This window comes from Musa acuminata, chromosome BXJ2-10 (assembly GCF_036884655.1).
Source record: "Musa acuminata AAA Group cultivar baxijiao chromosome BXJ2-10, Cavendish_Baxijiao_AAA, whole genome shotgun sequence".
NCBI lineage: Eukaryota > Viridiplantae > Streptophyta > Magnoliopsida > Zingiberales > Musaceae > Musa > Musa acuminata.
The window spans coordinates 28571049-28582570 of NC_088347.1; the positions used below are offsets into that span (position 1 = coordinate 28571049).

An 11522-nucleotide genomic window follows, 5' to 3' on the forward strand; every position below is an offset into this window, starting at 1 on the left:
TTATTGTAAGCTTTCTCTCTATGGTCATGTCAACTTCGATAGTACATTAATACCTATTACGGATGTCCGTCATAATTGCAATTATATATTCTAAATTTTCAAAAAATTGGATAAATTCTCAACAACAAAAAAGAAGCATGAAGTCTTCCTTTTTTTTTCCACACTGTACCACTTTTTGTTTTATTTCCATATAGTACTTTTTTTTTTAAAATGTTATTACTCTTGACCTCTATCTTATTATAGTGCCTCCGTTATCTTGTCATCTTGTGATTGCCTCCGATCATCGATATCCCTGATCGATTTCATCTTATATTTTTTACTCGTCACATGACCGATTAGTTGATTCTCCCTAAGCTCAATCATGACGATGTTCTCAGTGGTGCACTCTTTCCATAACTTATCTTCCTCGCACTCCAAGGGGTAGATATCACTAGTAGTTATTGAATTCTGAAAAAATATTCTTGCATAGGACCCAACATTGATAGTTTGAATGCTCGCAACATTATGGGTAATGGGGGCATGCTCGTAAGAGGAGTTGCAATCGAAAGCAGTGTATGCTGATAATGATTGAGAATCAGGTGCACGTGACATCGAGGGCGATGAAAGGGTCGAGTGATGGAGAGAAGAGTTATGAAGATGAATGAACCAATCTTCTCGTACTCATTGGGGTTAGAGGGAATAAGGGTATGGTATTCCATTTGAATGATTTAGTTGGTGTCGAGATCTTATCGCCAATGATATAACATAGGCCACAAAAAGATGATGAGATGAGGTAATTATCATAGTAGAGCCATGAGAACTACGACGGAGGAGGGGTTTGTGAGCAAAGAAAGAAAGAAAAAATCAAAGGATATGAGAAGTATTTGTTGAAGGAGAGAACGAAGGAAAGACGACGAGGAAAGATGAGAGAGTGTTGCATGAAGCAAAATAAAATTTAGAGATTATTGGTGTCACATACATTATTACCATAGTTGAAGAGAAGTAATAAAGCAAATGCATCATGATCTTTCTTGAGGACGAGTGGTTAAAGGAGTTAGCAAAGAAGGGTGAAGGCAACGATAGATATGATATAGACCATGATAAAGGAGATAGCAAAGAAGGGTGAGGACATTATTGTCATATAGGAATAAAGTAAAAAAAAATTCTACGAGAGAAAAATAAAACTTGATTTTTTTTAGGATTTGTCAAAAAAAAATCATAATTTAGATTTTTCTCAATTGATGTGACTTTTTATTTATTTTTCTATCAATACTTTATTTTTTTGTATATCCAAAATGCTCCTCACATGATATGTATAAAAAAAACTTCAGTTCCTTACATTGGAATCAGCCGATGACATGGAGCAACTCATCCTATTACAATATGTTTTATGACTCCATAAAACATCATATCACTATAAAAAAAAAATATAAATTAATTTATCATTTTCCGTAAGATTTCAAATAGATATTCTTATTAATTTGGGAACAAGAAAATGAAAATAACTTGACTTCTACATCAAGCTTTTTTGATAAATCGACGATATCTTTCACGTATTCATTATAAATTTATATAAAATATTAAAAGTATATTTAAAATCATTATGATCAGACGGATTCAATGCAAAGGAAAGAAACTTTACGGTCTGTCATATTGAGCAGTTTTTTCGAGAATTCGCTCAATATTCTATTGTGCGATGATATAGTTTTTATTGAGTTTATACTTACCATATGCAAAATTTTGATCCGAATCATTTTATCCTTATCGGGTCGGAGCTACGAATGCGACGATTCCGGTTCAGCCAAACGGGTCGGGTCGAGGGTTGCCGCCGCCGCCTCGATTCAGACCCGACCCACTGACGGCCACGCACCGGTAAGCTCGCACCACGTGTCCCACCGGCTTCCTTCCAGAAGCACGTGGCCACGTCACGCATTGCATCAGACACCTTACGAAGCGCGTCACAGGGGATCCCCACGTCAAAAGAAACGTGGCGCTCTTTTACTTTCGTGACCAAACCCTGGACGTCGGATCCGAAAGGGATCCCGTGACCTGAAAGCATCAGGGCCGTCCATTCGAATCGTTAGTTTACACCCGTGAACCTTACCATCGCCGCTGGATTGAACTAAGCGGACGGCCGATACGAGCCCCGTGGGTCTCTATAAATAAGGTACGAGGGCTACGGTCGATCGCCATTCGCTGTCGATCGACTCGCGGGGTCTCGTGTGCGCGTGTTGGCGAAGAGAGGATAGGAGAAAGGCGAAAGGGAGGGCGAAGAAGAGAAGCGATATAGGGAGGTAGAGGGTGGTGTCGGTTTCTAGGGTTTTTCTTGGGGGACCGAAAGCGGCTTCGGTCTTCGATTCAGGTTTTTAAATCGTTTATGGTTTCTTTCCCTCTCGCCTTCCGATTTTTTCTGCTCTCTTGTGGATAAATCTGGCTGGGATTTGGTATCTTCGATTTTGCAAGGTTGGTTAAAGGAGATTCGTTTTGAATTCTGAGATAGCAATCTTTTGGATCACGGTGTTAGTTTTGACTTTTAGGGTTTCTCCTGCATGGTGCGATTCGGAGGTTAGGTTTTCGATTTTTAGGGGGGTGGGGTGAAGAGAGCTTGGTTGAAAATTTGAGTACATTTAGGGTTTTAGCTTGTGATCTCAGAAGCTCTGAATTGGTCTTTGTTGTTGGATTAGTGAAGGAGGATTTGGGTCAAGTTGGCATTTGTTTGTATTTGGTAGCAAGCTCAGGTTTACGGGATAATTTTCACTATTTCCAGTGTAATTGTGCATATTTCAGTGAAAGATCTTCCGGCCATAAATAATTTGCTAAATTATAGATTCATCCCAATTGGCCACTGATAGAATAATAATACGCCCTTCTTGGTAATTTTGTCGTTTGTAACCTACAAAGAAATAAAAAAAAGACAATCAAGTTATTTTGCGGCAAATAATTTGGATGCATTGCAACAGATAATGTTGTGCAATCTTTTCACATGATTGATGTGAACAGACAGATTGATTATATGGCACCAACGGTTCTTCTAGAGTACACCAATCAAAAGCAGATGAAGAAAAGTTCACAAGATCTTTCCTTTGCAATGGGGAAGCTGCAGAAATTATGTTCCGGTTCTGTCGTCGACTACCAACATGGATTAGAGGTGATGCTTGAATCGGAATGTTTTGCGAGCTCAACTCATGCTGATTCTAGAGATTCCACTTCTCCAAAGAGGAAGAGGTGCATAACCTTAAATGTGGGCAGATGCAATGGTTTTAATGTACCACTGCAGGTGATTTGTTTGTCCAAGATGTCTGGTTTTCAAAGAAAGGAATTGAAAACGAAACTAAAATCAGAGCTAGAGCAAACCCAGGTGTTTCAGGAGAAACTGAACTTGAGGAGTGTCTTAAATGTTGGTGTTACAACATCATCTTCTATTAATGAGAATGAGAAAAAAAGTGATCCCACGGTGCGGAGTGGCTCCCAGATGAAACGTGGGATATCAGGAAAGTTTGAGTCTTCAAAAACAGCTGAACATCCAGTTTCTGCGAACAATTCAAATTTAGTGTTGATGAAACAGTGTCAGACACTCCTCAAGCTGTTGATGTTGCACCAGTATGGTTGGGTTTTTAACAAACCAGTTGATCCTAAGAAGTTGAACATTCCTGATTATTACACTGTCATTAAGCAACCAATGGATCTGGGCACCATCAAGAAAAAAATAACCTCGGGTGCTTACTCCAGCCCATGGGGTTTTGTTGCAGATATTAGGCTTACTTTTACAAACGCAATGACATACAACCCACCGGGTAATGATGTCCATATCATGGCGGATACACTCAGCAAGTTCTTTGAAACTCGGTGGAAACCAATAGAAAAAGAGTTAGCTTCAGCAGATGCACATGTTAAGAGAGAAACTCAAGCTCCCAAGTCAGTGTCCTCATCCAAAAAGAGGAAAATGCCCCTTAATGACTCCAATACCCCTGCACCTGAGAGTATAATACCCAAGATGACTGATGAGGATAAACAAAGTCTTACCAGACGATTGGAGTCACTTTTGGCAGATCTACCAGATTACATTATTGATTTTCTGAGACGGAACAGTGGAAATATGAATCAGAGTTGCGAGGAAATAGAAATTGATATTGAGACTCTTGGTGAGGACACACTTTTTGAGTTGCAAAAGCTTCTAGATAACTATTTGCAGGAGAGAGAGACAAGACAAGTGAAAGTGAAGCAGTGCAAAGGGGAGGTACTCTGTTCTGTTTGGGCTTTATGGGGTTTTCTCTTTATTGTTTGAACATTAAATGTTTTAGGTAAATACAGCCATTAATGTACCTTGTGCAGGTGAATGAAAATGGTGTACACACTTCAGCGATGTATTCTTGTAAAGGTTTGTATTCTTGTTTGTGCATATTCTTCTTTGAAGGATAAATGTACTTGTGGCCAGATACAAAATTAAGCTTGTGCCTTCTCATTCATTCTCAGGCAATGATTTTGCTGATGAGGATGTGGATATCTGTGGCGATGATCCTCCCATGTCTTGCTACCCTACTTTAGCAATAGAAAAGGATGCAAAGGCTAGAAATATTAAGTGTAGCAGTTCAAGCAGTTCAAGTAGCGATTCAGGTTCTACCGGTGGTGCGTACTTGTTTGCATGTGCTGGGTCATGTCCATATATCTTCTTTTTGCTTGTATTTTTTACATATCATCCTAGTTACAAGATTGAGATTTTGAGTGATTTTTTTGTGTTTATGTGGTAAAATCTTGTCTATATGTTAACAATACATGGATCCTTTTTTTTATGGAGTTGCATATTTCTCTCATATGCCAAATTATGATATTCAGTTTCTATTAGTTTGTTCCATCATTGCACCTATTCCAGCAATTTTCCATGTTAAACCGATCGTCACCTTTGATCAATAGATTGATTCCATCTATTTCCTTCTTTTGAGATCTCTGTTGCCTGTTCTGGTACTCCAGTAGCTAGCAGTAGAAATGCCAATAGGAAGATGAAGCGGGAGGCTGAGCAGAAGAATAATGAAGAAGGGTTGAGGTGTAGCATTAATAAAAAAAACAAGGAACCTTGTTTTGTTTTTAATAATTCTATTTTGGATAATTTTTTCTTGGTTTTTTGTTTAATCTATTTTTTCCAGTAAAAGCTACAAGTTTGGTGGAACTCATCCTGATTTGGTGAACCTTGATGACTACTATGTGCATTTGGTTGATGTGCAACAAACCACATAGGATTGCTGTGTAATTTTCTTTGTTAATTCAAATGTACTAGATTTTGCTACCATTTTGGCTTTACCATGTGTTGTTCTAATTTGAAATACGAAACATTGAATGTGTCTTGGGAGATCAATTCAGTTGAATTATTTGTTAACATGTTGGTGGAGTCATTTTTCTGTCTTGTTATGCTTTTGACATTTTTAAGCTCTAGTCACTGATGGTGTCAATTCATATTGCTGTGGTACATGTCGAAGGTCATGTATCATGTGAACATGGTATTTTCCCGAGTTTAAAAAGGGTATGCCTAATGGACCCAACCTATGCCATGGACACATATCTTGTGTTGACCTGTTTGTCGTCATGTTTTGAGCCAGCATGAAGCCAATATGTTAGCTTGAATGCCATTTCACATGCTATTGAAATGCTCCCTTTACTGAAATGTTTTGTCATGATCTCTTCCAAATTTTCATCTATCTAGATACCCTTGCAAAATTGTGAACTGCTTTTATACCACATTAAGCGTTAAAAGCCCATTTAGATGCCTTTGCCAGGCTCCATCATTTAGCTGTTAGCATAGTGATTTATGGATATAAAGACTAAAATGCCCACACCAGTGTTTCTATATATGGGTTCTGCCTATCTTCAACGCTTGCCTTTAAGGTGTCTGTGTGCAGTTTGAAAGGGATGAAGCAGGCAAAGAAAGGGTGGGTTCCACCAATAAATGAAAATAAGAGAGAGAGAGAGTATTTTAAGTATCTTCTCATCCTGAAAGTCATTCTCCACCAGTATATGGGTTCTGCCTATCTTCAACGCTTATAGGGGTAGTTTGGGATTTTTTTTGAATTAGGGGCACTGTTTGGTAAAAACCAAAATGGGGGTATTGTTTGGGAAATACCGAAAATGTGGGTATTTTCTAGCGAAATCATCCAAGGTCAAATAGAGGGAAAATGTCAACCAGAGTTTTCAGATGTTGGCATGTCTTGTAAATATTGCTTATTGTCGCATCTAAGCGATTTTTGCATCTGCCATTTGACCTACAAGTTGCCTTGGTAAGTTCTCTACAGCAAAAAATCTCTGTCAAGATGTATTTTTTGTTGGATGAATTCTAGGTCTGTGGTCCATGAATTGCAAAAATGATACCTTTATTGGGTTAGACGTTGTGTCTTATTAAGATTGGTTATGGTTGAATTAAAGCTAATTCAGTTTTGTTTCATCTCCTTGCAGTAAACACTTTTCATCTAACAATTAAAATAGACCTTTTCAATTTATAACCGATTCTTCTTCTTCTTGAGGTATTTGGAACAGCTTCTGAGTTCTTGAGCATGTTTTTACTTGGAATAAGGCTTTTTCTTCTTTTATTTTGGTTCCAATGTATCATATCTCCTCCCATTAGATTAGCCAAATTGGATAGATGCACCCATGAAAAAATTCCTGGGTTGATGTATAGGACTCCATTAATCAGGTTTTTGAGAGGTGACATAATTTCCTTTCAGCTTCAAGGATCGATTTGATCAACCTAAACAATAGTGTTAAAAATTACAAGATGAATATATGCTCATTTTGGTTCATTATCTTTTTACTTTCGATTATGCAACTTTGCTCTCACAGACTTGCACCTGCAGCTGTACGGCACCCTTGTTCTCCACCACAATGATGGTGGTTTGACATGCTGCTAGATGTTGGCTGCTCTCCCTTTCTGTCCACTCCCTCTCTTAGTACACCACTCCTGTCTCACACTTTGACACCTGTGCTTCTTCTCTGGTGGTGCTCTGCTTTTAATTCTATTTGCTAGTCATCCCTTTCTCCGTTACTATCCATCTCCCATGTTCCCATTCTACCTTTTCACTTCATCAGCCTTTGGTTTGTTAGATAATGTAGTTCATGTGTACATATTACTTCTTGTAAAGGAACAACCTGAAGTATATGTGTATCATCTTGTAGTGTATAATAATGCTTCAAAAAAAGAATTTTTTGCTAATGTAGCTTTTTACTAGTGTTTGGTAATCTTTCATATTATCTTGAAGTATGTTATAATACTTTATATTAGTAGTTGATTTCGTCTCAACTTCTGGCGAGTAGTAAATGCCTTTTCAGTTGAGATGAACTCATGATTCTCGTTACTTCCAAGCATTGGTGGTTGGGATGGTTTACTTTCCATGTTGGATCTGGCTAGAAAACAAACATTCTGCTGCTTTGTCAGATATATGTTTAATATCATTCATGAGAAGGCATGGATTTTGAGTTAGAGAATATGAAGCATGTCATCGGGATACTGTGTTCTATTAGATTTTGTTCTCAGGTTATTCTTTTGCACTCATCCAATGATTTGGGTGGATGCAGTATTGCTGGTTGTTCATTAGCATTTATGCCAGCTTATATAGAAGATATGATTCAGTGCTCAATTTTAATTCTGGTACTTGTATCTATTATTATGCCCGTGTTGCTGGTTAATTGCAGTCAATATTATTCATCCAGCAATTTATATAAAAACAATTCTATAGGTGTGCTTTTCTTAGTTTTTACCTTCTAAGAAGTCCATCTTCTGTGCATACAAAAACTTCTGGACATTAATCCTTTCTTGAAAATGCTGACATGCCAACCCAAGTACCTTGTGGGGCCGGTGGCCATACACAGATTTTCCCATTGTATACAAGTCTAGTGTTCAAATGTAATGATTGTGGTGTCATTTTTGGATTCTAGCTTAGATTCTCTGTCACTCTCTTACTCTCTCTGCTTCCTCTCCCTCGCTGAGAATAGACAGACATGAATTGACATTAAACTTCACATCTGAGGCCACAAATCACAAGTCGTTCTTGAATACAAGTGGGTTAAAAGCTGTATTGAAATGAGTTTATACCCACAAACCATGGAGGGTGCTATCCACCATAACAGTGGGAAAATCCACAGCTTGCTTAGGATGGGAGTAGTGATCCAAGCTAAGGTGCAGCAGAAAATATACACTTATTACATCAAACCTTTTGAGTAGCACAGTGTGCCAGTGGCAAATTCTGGTTTTTTTTTTATGTGTTAGCTTAATCTTTGAATTTTGTTTTTTTTTTTACTATTTTTGTCGCTTCCCTGAAATTTTACTCATTTAAGTGTTGGCATTTAGACCACATAATTAAAATGTATCTTATTTGTTATGTGAGCGGTCATTTGTACATAAGTGCTATGTATGACTTTGTACATAACTGTACTTAACATTTTTCAGACAGATTCTAATACAATGGAACATATGACAATGTATAAACATTCAGTGGCATATATTTTGTAGAAAAGTCTAAGTTTCAATGTTCAGTGGTGAATATGTTCTCATTAAGCTCCATTGAGGGTAATGCCAACAAGACAATCGTGAGAGTACCTTGTCATTTCTAAATGATTCTTTGTGTCTTCTTTTGTTTTATATAATATCTTTGATGAGGATTCAGTCAGTGTGCTTTGCCATGAGTTTATAGATTGTTATGAACATGTCAAAACTACTTTTTTCAATCCTATATTTGGTATTCGCCGTATATCAGCGACTTTATCTATGCTATAGTAACTTCTTGGATTTGATGTTTCCTAATTGTCTATTTGGTTAAGCAGACTTAGTTTTATGATCATCGTACAATTTTTTTTTCTTAATGTAAAGGCACTTGGCAGTCACATGATGCTTCATGCTGGCTTGATATTTACTATCCACCTTCAGTTTTATGAGCAATATTTTCTTGGTTTCACCTTGCCACTGAATAGATTTCTTTGGAAGTTTCATTTACCTGGTACAGCTTCACCTTTATTTTCCCCCTAATTTAAGTTGGTAAAATTGTGCTTCTATTTAATCTTAGTTCTTCTTAATCAGAACTTTATTGTTCTAATGCTGACTGTTTTATGTAGCTTAAGTTATTGAGGATTTTCACTTGATTTTCTTTTGTTCTTACACTGGTAACTGCTGCATAATATCAATATTATCGACATGTAAAGTCCACTACATTTCTTTAGTAGAATCTTATATCTTATGTTTTTTTTAGAATAATTAATATTAGTTGCAAGTCCTTTATTATTTTTAATTTCTTGTAGAAATTGGCTTGTTGGATAACTTCTTGATATAAAATCAAACATGTTTTTGGAAAGTTTTGTTTCACATATTATTTTTTTTTAAATGACCTTTTCTTGGAAGTCTCTTAGCATCACACAAGTTTACTTGAGTGTGACCTTTTCTGGATTCTAAATTTTGTTCATTTTTATATTTAGACTCTGACAGTTCCACCGGGAGTGAACCAGAGGAGCAAGTTTCTGTTCCAAAAGATGCTGCTAAGGTATGTCTCACAATGTGACACCAGATAGTGAGGTATATGCTTCCTGGACAATCAAACTGGTTTCTTTTAGTGCTAAATATGCCCTTAATTTTTATTTGATGTTTTCTATGACATGCTTGCTCATCCTTTATTTTTGGCTTCTTAAAAATTAGATATTCATGAACTTAGTTAAAATTTCTGTTGATGTACTTTGCATCAGGAAAATTCAGGAACTAAGGCAAGTTCTGATCAAGAGAAAAGTGACGTAATGAACCCACTTGACTTTAATAGTAAGTTTTTGATGTCATAAACCATTGATTTAAAATAATGGGAAATCATTTATTTTGTTTTTAGTTCAGCATTAAATTATCTTGTATTATTGGCAATTTGCAGGAACTTGGAGTGGGTTGAGTCAGTCAGAGAAAGATGCTCATCCTAGATCTTTATTGGTCGAGGCTGATGAGTGCCAAGAGGGTAAGCATGCATTTCTAAGAAGATATCTATGAGACCACAGGGATTCTAAGCATTTAATTGCATGGATCGGCTTATCTTTTCCACTGGAAATTTTAGGGGAGCATGCTCCATCTGAGAGACAAGTCTCCCCACAAAAGCTATATAGAGCAGCTTTGCTTAGGAGCCGTTTTGCTGATACAATTCTCAAAGCTCGGGAGAAAACTCTTCACCAGGTTGGTTAAACAGTGACGACTGGTCAGCTGAGAATTTAGTGTAATGCTGCTTTGCATGTATCTTGTGCATGCATAATCTTGATTGATTATATATGTCGCTGAGGTCAGGGTGACAAGGGGGACCCTGAAAAACTACGGCGTGAGAGAGAGGAAATTGAACGACAGCAAAGGGAAGGTAGCGATGCTTCTCACCCTCATCTCCCTGCACCACTTACTCTTGAAGTTCAATTTGTGTAAGAACCTTTTGTTCTATCCTGGTACAGAGAGAGCACGGCTGCAAGCAGAAGCTAAAGCTGCTGAGGATGCTCGCAGACAAGCTGAAGCAGAAGCTGCAGCTGAAGCTAAGCGCAAAAGAGAGCTCGAGAGAGAAGCAGCACGTCAGGCTTTGCTCAAGGCAAGTATCAGTTTCTGTTTGCTGATCTTCTTTCGTTGTTCTGTGCCCTTGTATATTCTTTAACTGTAGATATTTCTGACATCACCGTAGATGGAGAAAACTGTGGACATCAATGAGGACTGTCGGATTCTTAAAGATCTGGAAATGCTTAGAACAGCTCCAGCTGAAGAAATACCGATGTCCCTTGATGAGAAGTGCTCAGATTATTATCTGAATGGCATAGGGGGCTTCAAACTTGGTGGTAACCCTTTAGAGCAACTTGGGCTATTCATTAAAGTCGATGATGAAGAAGAGGAAGAGGGTGAACCTAAAGGTGCTCCTGAAATTGATGTTGAGGAAGGAGAGATTGATTGACTGTATAATACTATATTGCTTAGATTTTGCTCTTGGATCTGGTCAGAACTATACATTCTGACATTTGGAAAAGATAATGCAGCTCAAGTGATTAGTTGGGCTGTTAAGTGTCTTGGTTGTGGAGTGTGCTTCTTCCTGGGGCATTAAATTGACTGCTGCTACCGTTCAGTGAATGGAGAGATTAAAGGTGGTTCATTTGCTATTAAGCCAGCATTCAGATTTGGAAGTCCGGTTTTCTGTGAAGTACTTAAGAGTTGGGGAAAGCTGAAAATTTATCTATGGTTCAGAGAGAGGATTGGCTGATTTGTTCCTTGGAAACCAAGCATTTGGCTTTCATGCTGGGAGATTGCTTTATCGAAATTGTGCATGAGGTTTCTTATCTCATAGCTTCTTTTTCATAATTAGGTTTCTTTATGTTCTCTGAACTGAAAAGAAGCAAATACATAGAAACAAATTCCTTGATTTTTCTCCTTGAGATGGTTTACTCTCGAGCATGACACTATTTATGTTAAAAGTTTGCCTAAGAGATGTACTGGGGCTTTGGGCTTTGTATGTTGCTGGACATCGAGTGAGATTGGAATCCTCTGCACTCTAAAAAATCAATGAAGTGAAGTGAGA

The 11522-nt window shown here is 37.6% G+C and overlaps 1 protein-coding gene across 2 annotated transcripts; it reads left to right on the forward strand.

The window, feature by feature from the left end:
• The first annotated feature begins 2184 nt into the window (after positions 1–2184).
• Positions 2185–11366, forward strand: LOC135624947 (transcription factor GTE9-like). 2 transcript variants are annotated; one of them, XM_065129099.1, is made up of 11 exons: positions 2203–2341; positions 2980–4216; positions 4312–4357; positions 4453–4605; positions 9427–9491; positions 9691–9760; positions 9864–9944; positions 10041–10156; positions 10265–10331; positions 10420–10550; positions 10641–11017. In XM_065129099.1, the coding sequence occupies exons 2-11, from the start codon at positions 2993–2995 to the stop codon at positions 10902–10904; spliced, it is 2217 nt and encodes a 738-aa protein (XP_064985171.1). In that variant the 5' UTR covers positions 2203–2341; positions 2980–2992; the 3' UTR covers positions 10905–11017. The 2 variants fall into 2 exon arrangements, with proteins under 2 accessions (XP_064985170.1, XP_064985171.1); XM_065129098.1 differs by having other exon boundaries at positions 2185–4216; positions 10641–11366.
• Positions 11367–11522: the final 156 nt, after the last annotated feature.